Below are 21,411 nucleotides of genomic sequence, written 5' to 3' on the forward strand. Positions count from 1 at the left end.
TTAGTGGGTTTGAAGTGTACATTCCCATCTGTATACTGCAGTCTGCATCACATTAATAATTCAAACCAGGCAGGGTGTACTATTTGAAAAACATCTATTGCACTGTCAATAAAAAAATCTTGATGTGGCCTCTGTATGCCCTCTGTCTTTCAAAAACGCCTTTAATATATTTCTGGGAAACTGACATGCTGTGTCCTTTAAACCTGCTTTGCTACTGATACTTTTATACAACGCGGTTGATATAATTCATTATATTTTTTGGATCAGCTTTGCTGCTTTGTTATGCGTGTTCAGCGCAATACTTATTTGATAAGACAAATTCTGTTCATTATTTCGCCATGGAAACAGTTTTGCTGGAACAAAAGATCATTCTCTAAAGGTGTAGGGTAGAGATTCAGTAGTAACACAGTACAATGCAGTAGCACTGTACGTACAAAGATATGTAGACAAAAGAGGTCACATACTACACACAGATATGTCTGGTACAGGGCAGAGCTGCTTTTGTGTCTGCGCATTGTAATGGGGCTTACTTTGGTTCTGTATGCCTGCTTGTGCGCACTGATATGGTACTGACTGGGCTGTCTGAATACAGGGAAAGGGTCGTTTCCTGATCAACTGTTATTACTGATATCGGAACTATGAGCACAGTATTTCTGCTGAATTTGCATCTTTTTCACACTGTTAATGTGATAAATGCACAAAGGTCACACACCCACTTGTGGATATGGTGCTATACAGATGTCTACTTGTATACCTATTTATTTTTTGACAATTTCATGACACCCATGGCGTGTCTTAGCTGCTCCACTACAGGTAGCGATTCCCTGTATCATTTCCTAAATTTACCATCTTACTCCCATTGATGCCACACACAAAGACACAGTGTACTAGGCATTTAGGATTAGGACAGGTGTGTCCCTATTCCCTGTTCTCCTTTTTCGACACCCAGGGGGAGAGGGTGTGGTCTCACAGCAAAGGGTGTGATATTGTGTGGAAGGGGCATGGCCTAATTAACCGACCCCTGTTTTCATCACTCTGCTCAGCATCCCCCAGATATTTGCTGGTACAGGAGCCAAGTGCTGCACATAATGTTAAAGTGCTGCACCTTCTCTTGTCACTGGGGAGGAGTCAGCATTTGGTGTCATCCCGCCGAGGGTGACACCCGGCTGTGGCCCTTAACTCCTTGTAAATGCCACTGGATTAGTGCATTTGCTGCAGGCAAATTGGTACAAAACTTACTTGTATCGACCACATGTCTTCAGGACCGCCAACAGCTGTCCCAGGCCCCGGCCTCTGTCTGGAAGGGCCCGGGCAGCTCATTTTGCCCACCGCAACCCCCCCTCCCTGACTGCCTCCGTTGTGCTGCCTGTTTCTTCAATGCAGGACGCCGGCGGCCAACTCAAATGCTGGATCAGCTTTTGAGCCAATCAGAGCTGATGTACCGTTAGCCAATCAGAGCGGCTGCAGGTACACAAGCTCTGATTGGCTCAGCAGCCGGTGTGGCATTTTAATTGGCCGCTGGCATCCTGCATTGAAGAAGCCTGTGCTTCTGGACCTGCAGCAGGAGTCGGGCGGAAAGTGAAGGGAGGGGGGGTGGGACTGGGACTGGAAATCAGTCCCGTGCCCCAAAATTCCTAGTGGCAGCCCTGCCTGTCTTTTTACACATTTGAGCATATGAGTCGCAAACAGCATTGGCTACAATGCCAGAGCCAGTGTCCTGGGTACTGTGATTTCACCCCCTTTCTATAAGTGTAATTTCATCTAACACTACAAGAGCAGGAATTGCTCACTGCATCAGTGGCTCACATCTGGTAGTAACAGCTGAGCACTGTCATGTATAGGCAGTTGAATGTTCAGCTTAGTTTATAAATCATTTTATGTGCATTTTAGGTTTTGTGTTGTCTCAATCATTATTTGCATTTCTATGACCAGATCACTACACATCACCTAGGTGGGCATCCAATTACCTGGAATAATTTACTGCAGCTAATTATCTCCCCCAAGGCTATCCTCTTACATAGTTTGTGAGGTTGAAAAAAGACCTACAGTAAGTCCATCAAGTTCAACCTACAGTATGTATAAAATGATACTAGTATCCTTTCTCTAGCATTCCGGTGGTGATATTTACTACTGGACCTCCCATTATGCATTATAATTAATGGTTGTATCCCCGGATGTCTTTCTCCTTCAATAATTTGTCCAACCCTTTCTTAAATATATTAAGTGAATCATCCATCACAACCTTTTCTGGCACATAATTCCAAATCTTAAGTGTGAAGAACTCTTTTTTTTTGTTGCGTGTGAAATCTCCTTTCCTCCAGCCTTAGGGGTTGCCCGCGTGTCCTGGGCATAGACCTCATGGTAATCAGAGCACCTGACAGTTCTCTGTATTGGCCTTTGATGTATTTATAGATATTAATAATGTCCTCTTTCAAGACCTTTTTTTCCATTGTACACATTCCTAGCCTGGCTAACCATTCCTCATGGTCCAGTGCCTCTAAAACCTTAATCAATTTGGTTGTTGTCCTAATCTGTACCCTCTCCAGTTCTATAATATCTTTCTTTAATGTGTGGTGCCCAAAACTGAACACACAATTCTAGGTGAGGCCTTACTATTGATTTATACAGAGGTAATATCACAGTGTCCCTGGACTCTATATCTCTATTTATGAAGGCAATACTTCTGTTTGCATTTGCTGCTGCAACTTGACAGTGAGTACTACAGCTAAGTTTATTGTCTACTTGTACCCCTAAGTCTTTTTCCCCTAGTGACTGACCTCACTCTTCCCCATTTAGTTTATATATATTGCACTGGTTTCTGTTCCCGAAGTGCACAACCTTACATTTTTCTATACTGAATTTAATTCCCCCCCGATTGCTGGCACTTATGGTTTTGTTCAACCTACCTGAACCAAACCAAACCATGAAAAGTTATTCAAAGCCGCGACCATTGGCTAAGATCAGGGGTGGGCAATAAGCGGCCCTGCAGCTGTTGATAAACTACACATCCCAGCATGCATTGCCTTAGTTTTGCTATCTGGCCATGCTGAAACTCATGCAAGGCATTATAGGATGTGTAGTTAATCATCAGCTGGAGGGCCGCTTATTGCCCACCCCTCGTTTAGACTGTGCTATAACTGGATAGCCCATATTTATTAATTAACAGTTTCCTATATAGCGCATATATTCTGCAGCGCTTTAAAGAGAATATTTGAACATTCACATCAGTCCCTGCCCTAGTGGAGCTTACCATCTATGTTCCCTACTACATGTATACGCACACCCAGACATTCTAGGGTTCATTTTGTTGGGAGCAAATTAGCCTTCCAGTATATTTTTTGGATTGTGGGAGGAAACTGGAGTACCCGGAGTAAACCCACGCAAGTACGGAGAGAATATACAAACTCCGCACAGTTAGGGCCATGGTGGGAATCGAACCCATGACCTCAGCGCTGTGAAGCAGTAATGCTAACCATTACACCATCCGTATATATATATATATATATATATATATATATATATATATGTGTATACAGGGGCGGATCCAGGATAAAATGACAGGGGGGGCACCATGATAAAAAAGGGTTTGGGTGGGGGAGTGGCGGTGTTAGTGGTGCCAGTGTACATGCTAAGAGAGCGTCAGGAGAGGGTGGGAATGGAATTAAAAATAGGCCCTGGCATTTAAAGTACACAGGCCCACCATGGTGACAAAAGTGAAGGATGTAGTTGTGCGCACGCCGAAGGCGCGCTCCGGAAAAGGGTGTGTGGCCACTCAACAGGAGGCGTGTCCTTGAGTGTAGTGTACAACACCTTATACAACTTCTACACATTATGCAACAAAATACTAGACCCCATTATACTTGCCCCTTACACATGATGCCAAATGGAATGAGCCAAAATTCAAATAATGCCACATGGATTGTGTCAAAATTCACATAATGCCACATGGATTGAGCCAAAATTTACATAATAACACACACAGAATTGAGCCAAAATTCACATAATGCCACACGGATTGTGTCAAAATTCACATAATGCCACACGGATTGAGCCAAATGCATAAAATGCCATACGAACTGAGCCAAAATTCACATAATGCCACATGGATTGAGCCAAAATTCACATAATGCCACACGGATTGAGCCAAAATTCACATAATGCCTCACGGATTGGGAAAAAATTCACATAATGCCACACGGATTGAGCCAAAATTCCCATAATGCCACATGGATTGAGCCAAAATTCACATAATGCCACATGGATTGAGACAAAATTCACATAATGCCACATGGATTGAGTCAGAATTCACATAATGCCACACAAATTAAGCCAAAATTCACACTACACTTCATAAACAGGGACATTGTCCACCAAAGGCTCGCATTAAACATTTACACCATAATGTCCATTACACGTTAAGTTACACGCCATTATGTCCATTATGTGTTATGCCAAACACCATAATGCCTATTAAAAATGATGCTACATAAGTGCTGCTTCTCTACATTCTCATTGCCAAGGGTTCTATGCTCATTGCCAGAGGTTCCATGCTCGTTGCCATGTGGGATTACATGCTCATTGCCAAGGGGGAAAACATGCTCGTGGTAAATGGGGGACAGCCGCCGCCAGGCAGAAGTGATAGCCACTGACAGTGGCAGAGCCTGGCTGTATTCAGAGCACTGCAGATCCCGGCTATTTGAAATAATACCCCTTTCACACCAGAAAATGCATTCCCAGGTTGACCCCTTTTACACCAGCCTACTCCCTGCATTTTCTGGTGTGAGGGGTAGAGAAAACCACCCCTCCCCCTTTAACCAGTTATCTAATTTAACCGGCTATATCTTCGGAACCAACTGACCCATTTACATGATACAAGTACTATATTGAAGAACTTTTGAGTGGGCTTTGAATGATTTTGGTGCAGTGAAACTGGAACGTTTGGTTCCAGAGTAATCTGCCCTCAAAGAACATGAACAGCCATGAAATTACATTTCAAAAATAAAAAAATCGGTTTACACGCAATATCTCTGGAACTGATTGACCGATTTGAACCAGCCTGGTATCATATTGAAGGCCCAGATTTGGAATTGAATGAAATCAACCACAAGCTTCTGTGATGCCAGGGCGGGAACTGGCAGCCGTCGGAACCGGGTGGGGGTCGGAATTGATGGGTCCCATATTATCCTATGGGGAAAAAATGTTACAGGTTTGCCAGGCGATATCTCCGGTTCCCGGGGGGCTAGAGACACGGGGCTGGGCTCGTTGGAAAGCCCTGGACCTCAGCTACAAAATAAATGACAGGGGGGCACGTGCCCGGGTGCCCCCCCCCTGAATCCGCCACTGTGTGTATATATACATATATTGCATAGAGCCACATTCCATAATTAATATCTTATTTTAGTACATATATCGCAACCATACTCTTATTCATAAAAATTGTGTTTAATAAATCTATAAGTGCTAGGAATGTTTTCTATGATACATTTAACCAGTTATTATTAATAAATTACATCATTAACATATAGGGGGTATTCAATCCCTTCCGCTATTTCCGACAGGGGAACTAGCGGAGGGCGCCCATTCAATGCTGTTGTTTCCAAAGAGGGCGCTCGATAAAACGGACCCATCTTTAAAAGCAAGCAAGGTCTGTTTTCTATTAAGCTGACTTTTCACGCTTGAAAGGCGGAACATTGAATTCTGCTTGCCGATAAACTGGCAAGCGGACTGAAAATGGGCCAGGGTTCCGACTGTCGGGACGTTCTGACAGTCATATCCCGGGATTGAATACCCCCAATAGTCAAAATCTAATGGTATAAAACTATTTTGTGTCTACACACTAGAAATGTTTTATTTACTTTTTTATTATTTCAGAGCTGTGTGCTATGAAGAATGTATAATTTGGATAAGCAATTTGATTAATTTAATGAATATTATGAATATCTTCACATGTGTTTGGGATTTTTTTTTTTATTGTGTTTACTATCATGTAGCAGTAAATATTGTATAGAAATATTATCTATGTGTTCCAGTTGTGAATTTATTTAAAAATTTGGTGTTTTTACATATTTGTCTCCACACCTACTGTAATTAGAAATTACAAAAATGTAATTAGCATTGCTTCTTCACAGCTCAGAGGTCTTGGATTTAATTAATTATTAATTATATGCTTATAGAATGTATGTTTTACCTCTGTCTAGGTTGTAAATCATGTATAATATGCATAATGTGGTGATGCTGTATAAATAACTATATAAATATTAATAGTTTAATTATCAATGTAAAATGTTATGATGGTGGATACAGTAGACATTCAAATAACTTATTTTATTTCTCCTAGCACACGGTATATAATATTATCATCCTGCTTAATTACAAATAAAATCCCCATGCTATTGAGAAGCTGGTAAATATAAAAGATGCTTAAGCTGCCAATAAAATGCCAGACATCACACATCTTCAAAATATGAAATACAAAAATCATTCCAGCATTATAATTATATATAATTAGCATATACTGTAATTAGGACTTAAAAGAAAACAACCAAAAATAATGAAACGTGGGTATGTTTTATGAAATAATATGATGTAGATGAAATATTATGACATTTTATTCACCAGATTTTAATTTGACATATAAATGCAAGTTTTTTTTAATTTAATTATTGAATTATGTGTGTGTGTGTGTTTTAAGGATATTCTGATAATTTATTACAACTTATTGATAACATTTACACATTAGCGTAACATATATATTGTGATACTAAAGGTAACCAATTTTAATATTAAAATTAATTATCAATATTAATTATATAAATGTTGGTGATATTAATTTTTGTCAAATTAACAAAATAAAATTCTGATTGTTAATCTGAATTGCATATTGTTAAATAACAGAAAACCTTAATTGATATTTCTGAAAATTAATTAACATAGATATAACAATATGTGTAATGTTAACTAGAACCTTGAAACACTTATCCAAGTAGCCCCAAACTAGGGCAAATAATCTGTACTGTTGAGTCCAGCAGCACCTGATTGGTTAACTAGAAATAAAGGAAATCTTCCCTGCTGGATTTAACTAGATGTTTACAACGAATAACACATTAAAGTAACCCGAAACTATTACTGTTGAAGCTGTCTGTGTCATACTTTGAAATGCAAATATATTGGCACATAGGCCAATTATACCTTAAACACTGAGGGCTGCATGATTTTGCAGGTCTTATCTCTATGGCTGGGTGAAGTATAATGGGGGAAAGGTGTTTGGAGGATCCGCACTGTTAGGACTTAGGGTTCAGTTTTATGGTGGTGGGCAGGGACAGACTGGGCCTCCAAATCGGCCCTGGCATTTATGCATGCACACACTGGGCATGCGCACGTACACGCCAGGCATACGCATGCCATAATTAAGTACTTGAATGCGCTGCTGATCCTGGCATGCACCAGTGAGGTGCATGGCCACGTATTACACCCCCATATCTCCTGGATCCGATCAGCACACAGAGAGAGCCACTGGAGTTCCACGGTTCTCTGTGTGCCGATTGGGAGGTGGTGCTGCCACTGCCAGTCTCAAAAATCGGCTCCGGATGGACAAATGGGCCCACCTGGCCACTATCCCTTCTGGCATTTATCGGATGGCTGTTCTGGCCCTGGTGGTGGGTAAGAGGCTGTACAGGAGTCTGGCAGCCAATAGGAGCTGTTATGAAGGGAGGGGGGGGGCTTAATTCCATCTCTCACTTCACTTGTTCAAGATCATCCTCTAGTTGAATATAATAGATTACAATTGGTATAAATGTTTATTTCTCTGTAAAAAATATAAGGACATGTCACAGTACCTGTTAAACCAGTCATCCGTGTAGCGAGGATATGGATAAGGGTCATTGCTGCTGAAATCATAACTTGCCTCTGCATTCTGAAAGATGAATAGAACAAAATAAACATTGAAAAAAATGCACAAAAACTGTGCTTACAAATGGCGGGTGCACTGGAGGAAAACAGAGTGGCATCAGTTAGCTATTTGAATTGTAGAAAATTCCCTAAACCAGATCAAAACTTGTTTTAAGTAGTAGTAACATGTCCAATTACTTTCATTTATTGACCTACAGTATAGATACTGGGTCTTTTATTATAAGCACTGCTTTAACTTTCTGGTGACATCAGTGCACTTCAGCTATACTTTTGCATCATCGGGCAGATATGTTTATTTTCTGGTTTCCAATACAGCGTTTCATTAAATTCAATTCAAAGATTTATTTGGCAACAAAGTGCAATAGAAACAGAGCAAAGTGCATATATAGAAACCAATAATGAAAGTAATCTGAAAATGGAAAAGTGACTTTAGATTATCTGCCATTTTTTCATGGGCATTACGGAGTTCAAAAACAGAATACATGCTTACCCAAGGACAAAACACATAATGCAGTAGAAATATATAATTAAAAATGTAATATTTTTGCAGCAGCCAGGATCCTACCCTATGCTAGGCCATGCACAATCTAGAATACCGGAGCCACAAAATGTATCAGTAGCCCTTTGGGTAATGATGGCCATATTTTCTAAAATTGCCATATACAATTAAATTATGAAAATGTTATTGATTATTTGGATTTTACAAAAATAAAGTGAAAAATGTAAGCATAACACAATAAAAAAAAAAAAAATGGAAAAAAAAATGCAATTAAAAGGAAAATACAAGGTGCAGAATTACATTTAAATGTCATCCAATATCTGAATAAAATACAATATATTTTATTTAAATAAAGAAATTCTATTTTATTTTTCCATATTATATAGAAGTCGGCAGGAAACTTGTTAACTGTATGATCTTGAACTATACAGTATAATGACAGAGGTCATTTGTGAAATGCTGTATAAAGATTTAATAGTATTGTGTATTTCTATTTTAAAGTATAGCTTATTCAGCTTTACCGATACACAGTTATGATTAAAAAAAGAAGACATTTTGGCTTTAATTTCTGATCTCCTCATGAGATACTATTGCTGTAAATGAATGCATCCCCAAGGATCTTACTGATGTCTCCATGGTAACCCAACCTGGATATGAATCTGTACAGTTAAAGTAATATCAGATATAAATAATTCATGGTATCTCTATACAACTATGTGACCCAGATTTTAAATATCATGAACGAATAATAGTTTGAGGCAAGCATTAGTTCATTGGAAGTAAAGGCTTCTGTTTAGCTTTAAATGAATAAAAAATGAGAATTGCAAATTATTTGTCTGTCTTGAAAATGTGAAAACAAATGAAAAAAAAACATGGGGGCTGGGAACTTAAGGGGGTCATTCCTATTAAATGCAGAGATTTTAAACACTGGCAACTCAGCCCAAATTTGCACAAAAATGCAAATAGACTAAAATACTGTTATTAACTATTATAATATTATTATTATAATTATATTCTGTTGCGTTTTACAATTGGAAACAAAAAAAAAAACCTGCGTAAAAAATAGACAGACATAGGAAGGAAGGAAGGTAGGAGGGCCCTGTTTAGTTACAATCTATAGGGAAATACTGTAGGTACTGACACAGAAGAATAGGTAGGTTATGAATAATGGTTCATCTGGATTACAAAGGTTATCGGTGGGCTGTATGATATGGTCATCCAGCAATATTGGCCATATAGATGATCAGCTCACAAAATGGTTGCCTCCACTGTGGCAATTAGGTTAAACTAAGCTCATTCCCAGTCCATCTAAAATGTCTGCTGGCAGAGTCTTAAGAAAGCTGTATCATTTTTTTCGCAAAAATTTTACATTTTAGAAATTGCTAACCTTTGTGCAATCATTTGCAATGAGTAAGCAAATAAATAACTTCTGAAATAAACTATACAATATGCTTAGAAAATGAAACAATGAGGTTTTGGACAATATATTTGTCAATAAATTATGTAATAGTAACATACATGGGAGAATGCAAGAAGAACTGTCTTGGGCTTAAGCCAACTTTACAATGTTTGATAAGGAAACAGTCAGAATCTATTATATCGTGATCAGCCATCTTGGTAGAATGAGTCAGTAGTAGGTAGATCAACCTATGATCATTAGTCATTAATTAACTCATTAGGCTATATTAATATAAAAGTAATTCATGTGCTCAGAAATTAAGACAACGATGACTCTTCGTATAAAAATGGTGACCTTTTGTTGGATATTAGTATATGGTCAGTTGCTAAGTAGGATAATATAGACATTTTGCTATATAGGAGAATGTGACCATTGCAAATATTGCAGGATATTTTGGATACAGCTTCCTAAGCAAATGACCTACTTCAATTACAGACACTCCTGCTACTCTCACCTTCAAAAAAAAAAGTTCCAATGATAAATGAGATATTTGTTATTCAGAAGAGACATTGCTAGGTAGCTGAATTTAGACATTTATGGGGGAAAAAATCCCCAAGTACTATCTGTGCTGGAATTAACCTTACACAGAACAGATGGCGGAGACAAGAACTATTTTCTCATAAATGCCATTTCCTTGTTAATTTGAAATATGTGCAAAATTAACCTCTAGCTTTCTTTCACAAAGGCAATCGGTAATTAAGGAAAACAGTACCATGGAAATTTCCATCACTTTTTAGGATCTGTTGCAGAATCAGCCATATACAGTACCTCTTGTGTGTTTTTACACTGCCCAAGGCCAGGAACGTAATGTACGCCAGTAATTACAATGCAGACGTGTATCATTTTAAATCCCATATCCAATTGTATGTAAAGGGGCATAACCGGACAGCAACAGGACTGCCACATGCTGACATATTTCTGTGGTGTCGTAAGAATGTATACGCCGGCTATACAAGGCTGTCAAGCATCAATACATCTATTTCAAGGAGAATGATTTACACAGTACAGGCTGCTGCAAGTACTCCCTGGTGGTGGCCGCTGACAGGGGGGTGCTGTGGGTACAGCTGTCCTGGGCCCCGGCTTCTGGAAGGGCCCAGGCAGCTTATTTTGCCAACCGCAACCCTCCGCTGTGCTGCCTGCGCTGCGCTTGGGACTCAGCAGGTCCCAAAGCACAGGCTTCTTAAATGCAGGATGCCAGTGGCCAATCAAACTGCTGCACTGGCTTTTGAGTCAATCAGAGCTCATGTACCATTAGCCAATCAGAGTGGCTGCCGATACACAAGTTCTTTATTGGCTCACCAGCCGGTGCTGCATTTAATTGGCCACCGGCATCCTACATCATAGAAGCCTGTGCTTCGGGACCTGCTGAGTCGGTAAGTGAAGGTGGGGGGGGGGGGGGAGATGACAGGTGGATTGGGGGGGGGGGGGGGGGTAGACTAAAAATCACTCCCGGGCCCCAAAATTCCCCAAATACCTAACAGCAGAGTAGGGATGTGAGGCTGTTGGCACCCTACTCCAGAAAGACTCTGTGGTAACAAACATCTAGTTATAGGAAACAAAGGTCATTCCGTAAATGTGATAAACCCATCTGGTAACCTGAATCCAGTACAGATGATGAGTCAAAAATTGTATAAATGTCACTCATACAATATAATAACCTTGTTCATGACTGGGACATATAAAGGAAAAGGTTCTGCTATTGAACTACCACCAACGCCTATTGTGAAGCGCAACATAAAGGGAAAAAGTGACTACAATAGATCTATGATCTCTGTGATCTGACATCATTGTATAAACACATGCTGCCCGAGGCACATCAAATAACCTCCTGCCAGAACACAGGAACCCATCATTATTTATTATATATTTATTAATGTTTCAGGTGCTACCTATAGGCACCTGATCATAGGAGATGTTGTTTATCATCCGCACTCTGGCCGCGAGTACAAAATACATCACCATTTAATACTGTATGTTGGTGGTATATCAGATTATATGCTCCTGCTGTTTATCAGTCATAGACATATACTGAATACTCAGAGTAAATTTAAGGAATATATGACAAGCAGGATGTTGAGCATCATTTAGTAAAGTTTAACCACAATCTTGCCAGTTTGGAGTATAGAATGAACAATTATATATCCCCTCTGAATAGTCCTGGTGGATTCATTGGCTATTCATCGCCGTGGTTTCAATTAGTATATTTTTCTTTCAAGCTATTTATGATACTTTAATATTGCATTCTTATATTGCTATCTATATTTATTAAGTTATTTATATAGCGCAACCATATTCTGTTGTGCTTTGCTATTAGAAAGGACACAGTAATAAAACAAGACTGGTTAATAATAGTAAATGCAAGATATGGTGATGATAGGTAGACATTGTGAGGCTGAGTGTAACTGAATCCTTCCCACCTAAACTATTACTGTACATCAGTAATGTCAATGCTGCAATTAACGGACATTGGGCCTTATTCAGTACGGAATGCAGATTAGAAAAAAAAACCCTAGTCAACGATTTTTGCGAATCTGGTCATGTGTGAATGCCGCGCAAGCAACCCTTTAAACTGCGGCCACATTGTGAAAAATGCAGCTGCAGTCTAAGAGATGACAGGGGAAGCGGCTATTGTTTTGCTGTATAGCAAAGCGCTAACATAACAGTGACACAATCACAAAATTTTGCGATTGAACCACGGGGCTAGACTCGGCATTCGAGGCGACCTTGCCCTGTGTTGGGTGCCCCCCCTCATGCTGCTGCTGGGGGTTGCAGTTTTAATAATAACAATAATAATAATTATTATTATTATTATTTTATTTATTTAGTGCTCTTTCTTCAATAGGATTCAAGAAGCTTTACAGATAAAATAAATGTAATACAGTACAGGAACAATGAAGTACAGAAAAGCTTTTTATAAACAACACACGTTTGAGTAAACAGGTCTTGAGTCTGTTTTCGAAGGATTCTAGAGTGGTGGCCTATTGAATCGTTTTTCAAGTAATCACAAGACTACAACCCTTACTGAACCAGGTCTATTGTTACAGGGAGATTAGCAATTATTTCAGGGTGACTGGAGAAGTTCAAGATGATATGCTGGATCATTCATGAACAAGACTCACCCTGGAGCAGATGTACTAAGCCTTGGATAGTTATAAAGTTTAGATAAAGTACCTGCCAACCAGATCTAAAATTCCATGTTACAGACTGTGTTTGATATGTTATCTTTCTCCCTTTTATCACTCTCCAAGGCTTGCCCCATTGTCATAGTTTGCTGACAATTGTTACGTTGACCTAAATTACATTGTCAACTAACTTGAGCAGATAATGAGGCTGATTTGGCGTTCCATGCAAAAGCGCACACAGCTGCTGCTTCCTTTACAGTCATCTGCCTACAAATGTAAGCAAAGACAATGTAAGCGTCTCCCTAGTGTACACCCATGGACTGAGACGCTCATTAACGCCCAGGAACACTAATACTGATTGGTGTGACTTTATATGGTAGAATTGGTTGCGCCATCAAACATTTGCACCAGTTCTATGGCGGACACAGTTTCTGTTTGTAAGAACAGCCTCCTATTTAACCATAGGCTGTGAACGCAGTTGCTGGCATTGGCAATGACAAATATTATTGACATTTAAAATATCAAGGAGGGGCATATACATAGTAATCTAGACTTTATTAAGGTTTTGGACAAGGTTCCACATCGCAGACTGCTAAATACATTACATTTGATTGAATTATAAAACTGTTGAATGGATAAGAAGCTGGTTGCAGGATAGGAAACAGACAGTTGTTGTAAATGGAGAGCATTCTATGGAGGGACATGTTACCAGTGGAGTACCCCAGAAATCTATGATATGTTTGTTGGTACCAGAGTCCCGTGTGCATGCGCAGGTCTCTGGGAAAATGACGGGGTGACCATTTTTCGTACTATGCATGCACAAAATGCTGGGAAAATGGCCGTGCCGCCATAGTCTAGTGATTTGTGCATGGCTGATGCCACCAATGTGGGACTCCAAAAGGGGGTAAGTATTCAATATCTGAACCCTGTGGCCCATGTGCACCACACACTTTGCACCCATTTGTCACTGCCTTGGAAGATGACAAGAAGATGTGTTGCCATAGCAACCATTCATATTCAAGCTACTTTATCATTTATCTAGTAAATTCTGATAGCTTATCTGCTTGGTTGCTATAGGCAACACCTATAGTACACCTGTCATCTTAGAAAATTTTGATAAATGTAAGCCAGTGCCATTTTGTATCCAATATTGGGTGTAAAAATGTTTCTTAAACCTCATTTATTCTTCCAAATGTGAATCTTTTGTACTTCTGAACATAAGTGAAATAATGGACAGTTGGGATGAGGGGAGAATATTTACGTCACAATAAGATAATGTTACTGTTATATTTTTACAGGAATTCACCGCACATATATCCATATCATTAATGCACAGCAATAAATGTGATTTATGTCCTAGATGGCATTACCAGAAACCAATATTATGCCTAATTTACATATTCTCCGCAGTTTATCCGTCAAAACTATAAACCATGTAAATGGTTGACACAAACACATCTTGGAAAACACTCGGAAAGGACCCAATTTGTTTGAATTAATTCCTATCATTATAGAGACAGTAATGACTTTACACCCCCGTGCTTTATTCCTCGAGATGTTCTGAAAATTATGAAGCTCTGCTAAAGATAATAATGGCTTTCCTATTTAGTAACCACTTGGTCATAATAAGTACAGTAATAGAGACAGAACACATTGAGTCTTTGCACTTCACATTTCATTTTGTTTAGTTGAGCCTCGGTGCAAGTGGCTCGAACAGCTTAATCATAAGTGACAGTAGTTAAATAATACAAAGCCCACAGCGCATCTGTTGAGGAAGTTACTAATGAAAATTGGAACTGTTCTAAAATTGGAGTTATTGTTGTCCTCTTCGCATATGTTTAGCCATTGCAAATGATTAGCTATCCAAGGAAGGGACTGTGGGGGCAGATGTATTAAGCTGGGTGAAAGGTGTGAAAGGTGTGAAAGTGAAAGGTGAGAATGCCCTAGCCTATCAGCTTCCAACTGTCACGTTACAGGCTGGTTTTGAAAAATGACAGGAGCTGGTTGCCTGGTGTGCTTCCACCATCCAGTTTATCACTTCAGCAGGCTGCTCCTGAGTTTTAATACAGTATACTATAATTAATCACTGGTTGGGTTGATTATTTTTTGAAAAATATATTTTTTATATTTTTAATCAAACACAGCTTTATCAATAGCCCAGGTGTATTTGTAAAATAACTTTATTTCTTGAATTTGTACCTATCTCTTAATAAGAAAAAAAAATGTATTGATCATTCTAAAGAATGGATAATTGGACAAGAGGAAAATATGGCCATAGCTTCTACTACTGTAGTACAATCTATGAAATGGTAAAAGCTGTGTAACTTAAAATTGCTTGATACATTATGTCTCCTGCCAAAATTTAATTTGCCAATACTAGTTGCTACTATGCAATTTACACTATAGCAGATACATCACTATGGCCCTTATTCTGGTTGGTGCGGATATTTCCGCGTGCGTTCGTTCCGCCGATGTTTTGTGTCTGCGCATGTGCAGAGGCATATCTGCGCATGTGCGAAAGGGACATATGTCCAAATTCCGCATGAATTGTTTACACTACGAACAGGGGGAGGAGAGGTGCGTGAAGGGCTGTTTGGCCTCATTAACATATGCATACGCCCCGCGTTTCATGGGCGTTCCCATAAAAACGCCGGGCGTACGTATGGTAATGCGACCGTGACGCACGTGTAGGGGGCGGACATATGACATTGCCGGATGTCAGCTGCCCTCCCAGATCCCTGCTTTTGCACAGAGAAATGCCCGAGTGGTCTGAGCTCGCGGGAGCTGCCTGACCGCTCGGTCGTGCATTCGATGGTCTGCGACCATCGAATGATGGGGGAGGTTCCCAGAGATGGAGGAGGTGTATACATGAGAAATCCACTCGTGCTCCGGCTTACCGCATTCGGACGGAGTGAGCGATCCGTACGGAAGGCGGGGTTTGGGACGCACGGTCCTGGCCGCATATTCGGCTCCGGCCGCACAGACCAGAATAAGGCCCTATGTCTTACAGTCTACCTCATAAAATTTGTATTTGGACCATTTCCGTACTTTCTTTATTTATCCATCTCTCTAAAAACATTTTTGTCACTAAAACAAATGATTGGTTTAGCTTTCACTATTGATTTTGATAAAGGCATGACAGATGTTCAAAATGAGCAGCTACCACAGGTACAGTACTGTAGCATATCACACCCAAACCTGTTTCCATAATATGACATTATCACTGTATACTTCAACAAGTTGGTGATGAATTACACCACTAATTTCACTGCTATTATAAAGCGCAACGGAATCTGCTGCGCTATAAAAGAAACTGTAAATAAATAAATAAACAAATGAATTTCAGCTGCTGAAGTGCCATTTGGATGAAGAAATCTGATTACACTACGCATCTCAATGTTAGACCAAGTTTCCACCAACCCGGCCATCTAACAGCTAATGTGAAGACAATATGACCGCTACAAGCTGGGGTGTGATAGGCTGTGAGGGGAATCAGTGGTCTACCAGCTCTGCCTTGGCAGGAGATTAGAATTACATAGAGATCATTACAAAAATGAGAGATCTTGTTACCTTACTTATTGAACCAACCTCATACATCCATTGATCAAATCAGAGAAGAACACCCTAATTCCCCGTTGAGTGACAATTTCAATATAAGGTCTCAAATATAATTTCCTAAATATTGTATAGATGCAATAAAAACACAGTATGTTGAGTTCATTGCTGTTAACAAAAATCAATCAATCAATCAATCAATCACTCCTTCAATCCTCTAAAGCTTACTTTAAATGGCTTAAATGATTAAAGCATGAATATTTGATATGCTTGGGGGATGCTCTAATCCAGTGTACTCTAGAGATATATTAAATCCTTTAAGGCTAATTAGCATTCTGTAGGTTAATACATATATGTAAATCTAGAAAAGTGCAAAGGTTTTACTGGCTGCTGTAGTTCTTAAAAATGTGTAGTAACGAAGATTAGCATACTGTATATGTACTATCATTGTAAATATCATATATAAAGAAATAATTCACACAGCCGGAAGGTGCAACTGTGAATCAACAATGTACTACAAAAATGTTCTAGAAACTTTGCAGGAAAGAATCAGAAGAGGCCAGGACAATGCAATAGCCCACAGAACTCTCTCTATGAAGTTGTTTTTTGACTGAGAAACAGATTGCAGTGCTAGAACACCATGCACCATGTGACTTCTTTCGTTTCCCTAAAAATAAATCTGTACTGCAGGGAACCTGTTTTACATCCATTATTGAGGTAAAGAAGAACATGACAGAGCTGTTGAGACAACTGGCATATAAAGAGCTAGAGCACAGCTTTGACCAATGGAAGATAAGAATAAAGCAGTTGGTATACAGTATGCAAAAGGGGTGTACAGAGAACAAAAACATGTACTTAATTAAATTAAATTAAAATGATAGCACCAATTGTATTATTTAAAAGCCACAACTCATGCAGAGTACCCACTCTTCACATAGTTGGTTGGTTGCAGTGGTTGGTAGCCAGAACAAAGGATTGAAAAAATGCATTTGAATTGGCATTCCCTTGTCATGACCATAGGCGAATCTAGAATTATGGTAACGGGTGGTCCCAGCTCTAGACATAACAGTAGGGGGCGTGGTCTCATGGAAAGGAGGCGTGGCATCACAAAAAGGGGTGTGGTATTACAATTTAGACCATACACAGTAATGCCCATTACACATTTTAGCAAACTCCGTAATACCCATTACACATAAAGCCACACGCCGTAATGCCAATTACACATAAGGCCACACACCATAATGCCCATTACACATTGTGCCACACATCATGATGCCCATTACATACTATATAACAAACTGTAATGCCCATTACATATTAGCCACATAAGTGCTGCTTACCTACGTGCTCATTGCTAGGGGCTTCTTGCTTGATGGCACCATAGTACCCATTACACATGATGCCGCACACCATAGTACCCATTACACATGATGCCGCACACCATAGTACCCATTTCACATGATGCCGCACACCATAGTACCCATTACACATGATGCTGAACACATAATGTCCCTTACACATGATGCTGCACACATAATACCACTTACACATGATGCTGCACACATAATGGAGGTTATTCTGATCGTAGCGGCCAAACGTGCGTACTTTCGCTATTAACGTACGCTATCCGTACGCGGCCGTTGGGGTTAAGTCCACCCACAAATCAGCCGCATACGTACGGCCAGAAACAACGTCGAAGGGGAGTGGCGTACAATTGAGCGTACGCCAACGTACACGGACGGGCCAGCCCTTACACTCCGACAACTGGCGTACAATTGAGCGTACACCACCGTTTACGGACGTCTCTCGGCCGTCTTCCCACCGACTTCTTGCGGCTATCTGAGCGTACGCCAGCTTGCACGGACGGGTCCCTATTGTTTTCAATAGAAAAGTCAGCTTATGTCACCGCTCGTGAGAGTGAGCGTACGTCCGTGTACGCTGACATACCCTTCATATATATGGACCTGCAAATCTTGCCTTTCAACTATAATTATGAAAATTAATTAATTGATTGAATTAATTAATGTGCAAAATAGTGGGCATGGGCTTAAAACATTGCTGAAACATCCTTTGTAGGTGTTAGATGTGGTTTATGTTATTGTATCATAAATACAAAACTTATGTTTGTATTAGAGTGAACACGTTGACACATGTCGACTTGTGTAGATTGAGTGTGCTACTGTGTAAAGTCTATGAAAGCACGTAGTGAATGTGTCTAACTGTTTAACAAATACCTACCTTAGCATATATAAGCAGGTCTTACAAAGATTCTTACCTTAAATTAAACAAACCTTTAAATGTAGAGAAGTATAGAAAGATAAGCTTCCAATGTGTTAGAGTGCTGTGTGTGGCTTGCAGGTAGTGAAATCATGGTTTGGACTTAATAGACTGCAGCATTGGTTATTACATTCAGGTGTATGTGTTTGGTAGTAATCCGCGTAAATTAGCTAACCCAGGCGCACGCTGGCATGCGGTATCTGTAGGGGTGGTTTGAGATGGCGGTTGGCGGCCGCCTGTTTTGTGTCCGAAATGAACGGTGCTTTAGTCGATCGTGCGGTAGTAGCACCGCTCATTTTTGGTGCACACCCCCGTGTACGCCCATATTTACGCCCATTTTCCCTCATTATTTCGGCCGCTCCCCTCATCACGCCCCTAGGCCGCCCCCAATGCCCGTACACTCGCGTACAGGTTTTTTCGCACGTAGAGACCCGTCCGTAAGCATTGTGGAGTGTTCGCGCCTGCGCATTAGCGAATGTACGCATGCGCAGATCATTAAAAACCCCGGGACGTACGCGTACGGCCCGGCCGCACCAACCAGAATAAGGCCCAATGTCCCTTACACATGATGCCGCACATTATGCGTAATGCCCCCACATACCGCCACTTGTAGCATCCCTTAAGCAATGCCCCCAAAAGTGCCACTTACTGTAAATTTTTATATGAGCCTTTGCTGCTGCTGCAGGGAGAGATGGAGAGCGGAGCAGCTGCTTCTATGGGGAGAGGAGCAGAGCACAGCATAGAGCACGCTCCCACTCCCCTCCTGGTGTCCCCTCTAGCCGAGTGGACATTTGAAATATTGTGCGCGCTGTTGTTGTGCGTGATGTCGGGGGAGCACGCCGGGCGCCGGCACCACATGATTAAAGGGAGGGCGGGCTGAGGTGAAAGCAGGGATAAGAATTGGAGCGGAAGCTGCAGGGTTGACAGTCATTGACAGCTGGGCAGAGAGCATGGGGCTGCCCGGCTGTATTCAGAGCACTGCAGGTCACGGCTGTTTGAAATAATACCCCTTTCACAACAGAAAATGCAGGGATTTACCCGGGAATATGGTCCCAGGATCATGCAGGGACATTCCCAGGCTGACCCCTTATACACCAGCCTAGTCCCTGCATTTTCTGGTGTGAGGGGGAGAGACAACCACTCCCCTCTCCCTACCCCCCTTTAAACAACCAGCTATATCTTCGCAACCAACTGACCCATTTACATGAGACCAGTATCATATTGAAGAACTTTTGAGTTGGCTTCGAATGATTTTGGTCCCATGAAACTGGGCTGTTTGGTTCCAGAGAAATCTGCCCTCAAAGAACATAAACAGTCATGAAATTACATTTAAGAAATAAAAAAATAAAAAAAAAACGGTTTAACCTCAATATCCCTGGAACCAATTAACCCATATGGATCCAGCCTGGTATCAGATTGAAGGCCCAGCGATTTGGGTTCGACTGAGATCAACCTCGAGCTTCAGTGATGCCGAAGGGGGAACTGGCAGTCGTTGAACTGGGTGGGGGTCGGAATTAGCGGGTCCCATGTTATCCTAAAGGGAAAACGTTCCAGGTTTGCCTGGCCGTATCTCCGGTTCCCAGGGGGCTAGAGACACGGGGCTGGGTTTGTTGGAAAGCCCCATCCCTCAGCTACAAAATAGGCTAATGGGTGGTCCTGTGCACCCCCGGACCACCCCCTAGATTCGCCTATGGTCATGACTTGTGTAGGGGAATATGCATGTAGACCTGTTCGCAGGGTCCTTTTGTAATTCTGATGACTACAGTAGACTAACTCAACTTGCATACGTTTTACACATACAAACACTATAATATTTGCAGGAAAACAAATTCTTCCCTATTGATTACAAGAGTTGAGCAGAGCGGAACATCCCCTGATAACAGTGATTTGGGGGCATCTATCCTGTAATTATGCTGCCACATGCAAGATTTTGTTTCAATGGACATTACTTAACTTATGCATATTTTATATTATAAACCACACACCAATAAAGATAAAATCTTGAGGTATATTCAAATCTATATAATAAGAAAAGCAAATATATTATAACCATGAACATTCCCAGTTTGTAATAAAATAAACAAAATCATTTGATTATTATAACATTTGCACTGGACCTTAAATTATATTCTACGTGGTTCCTTTAAATGCTTTAAAAATTATTTTTAGTTTCCTCAGATTAATTTCACCTCCTTTATAATATTCTAGTCATAAATATAGAGCAGCTTTAGGAACCCATTTATCAAATAGTTTTAGCTATTTAATAATAGCTGTGTATGATAAAGGGTGCTTCAACCAATCAGCTCCTAACATTCATTTTTCACACACATGACAGGAGCTGATTGGCTGAAGCACCATTAGTCATATGCAACAAATCTTAAATAGCAAAAACTCATTGAGCCCCTCAGTATGAGATGATAAATGGGCCCCTTTGTATGACACTATTGGATTGTATTTTTAGCTACATTCTGAAATATAATTTATGTATTACCCATCTTGTCTGAAAGTATTAAATGGCTAGTTTTATTTTTTTTGGTCCATCTGGTTGCCAGGTAACCCTCCCCATCTCATTTACATGCTGCAATCTGTAT

The 21,411-nt window shown here is 40.4% G+C and overlaps 1 protein-coding gene across 1 annotated transcript in view; it reads right to left on the reverse strand.

The window, feature by feature from the left end:
• Positions 1–21,411, reverse strand: part of PCSK2 (proprotein convertase subtilisin/kexin type 2) — a 148,787-nt gene that overhangs the window by 26,298 nt on the left and 101,078 nt on the right. Inside the window, exon 6 of the mRNA XM_083175816.1 lies at positions 7,836–7,912. Within this exon, the coding sequence (XP_083031942.1) occupies positions 7,836–7,912 (77 nt within the window). The remainder of the gene's footprint in view (positions 1–7,835; positions 7,913–21,411) is intronic.

Source organism: Crinia signifera, chromosome 3 (assembly GCF_055691185.1).
Source record: "Crinia signifera chromosome 3, ASM5569118v1, whole genome shotgun sequence".
NCBI lineage: Eukaryota > Metazoa > Chordata > Amphibia > Anura > Myobatrachidae > Crinia > Crinia signifera.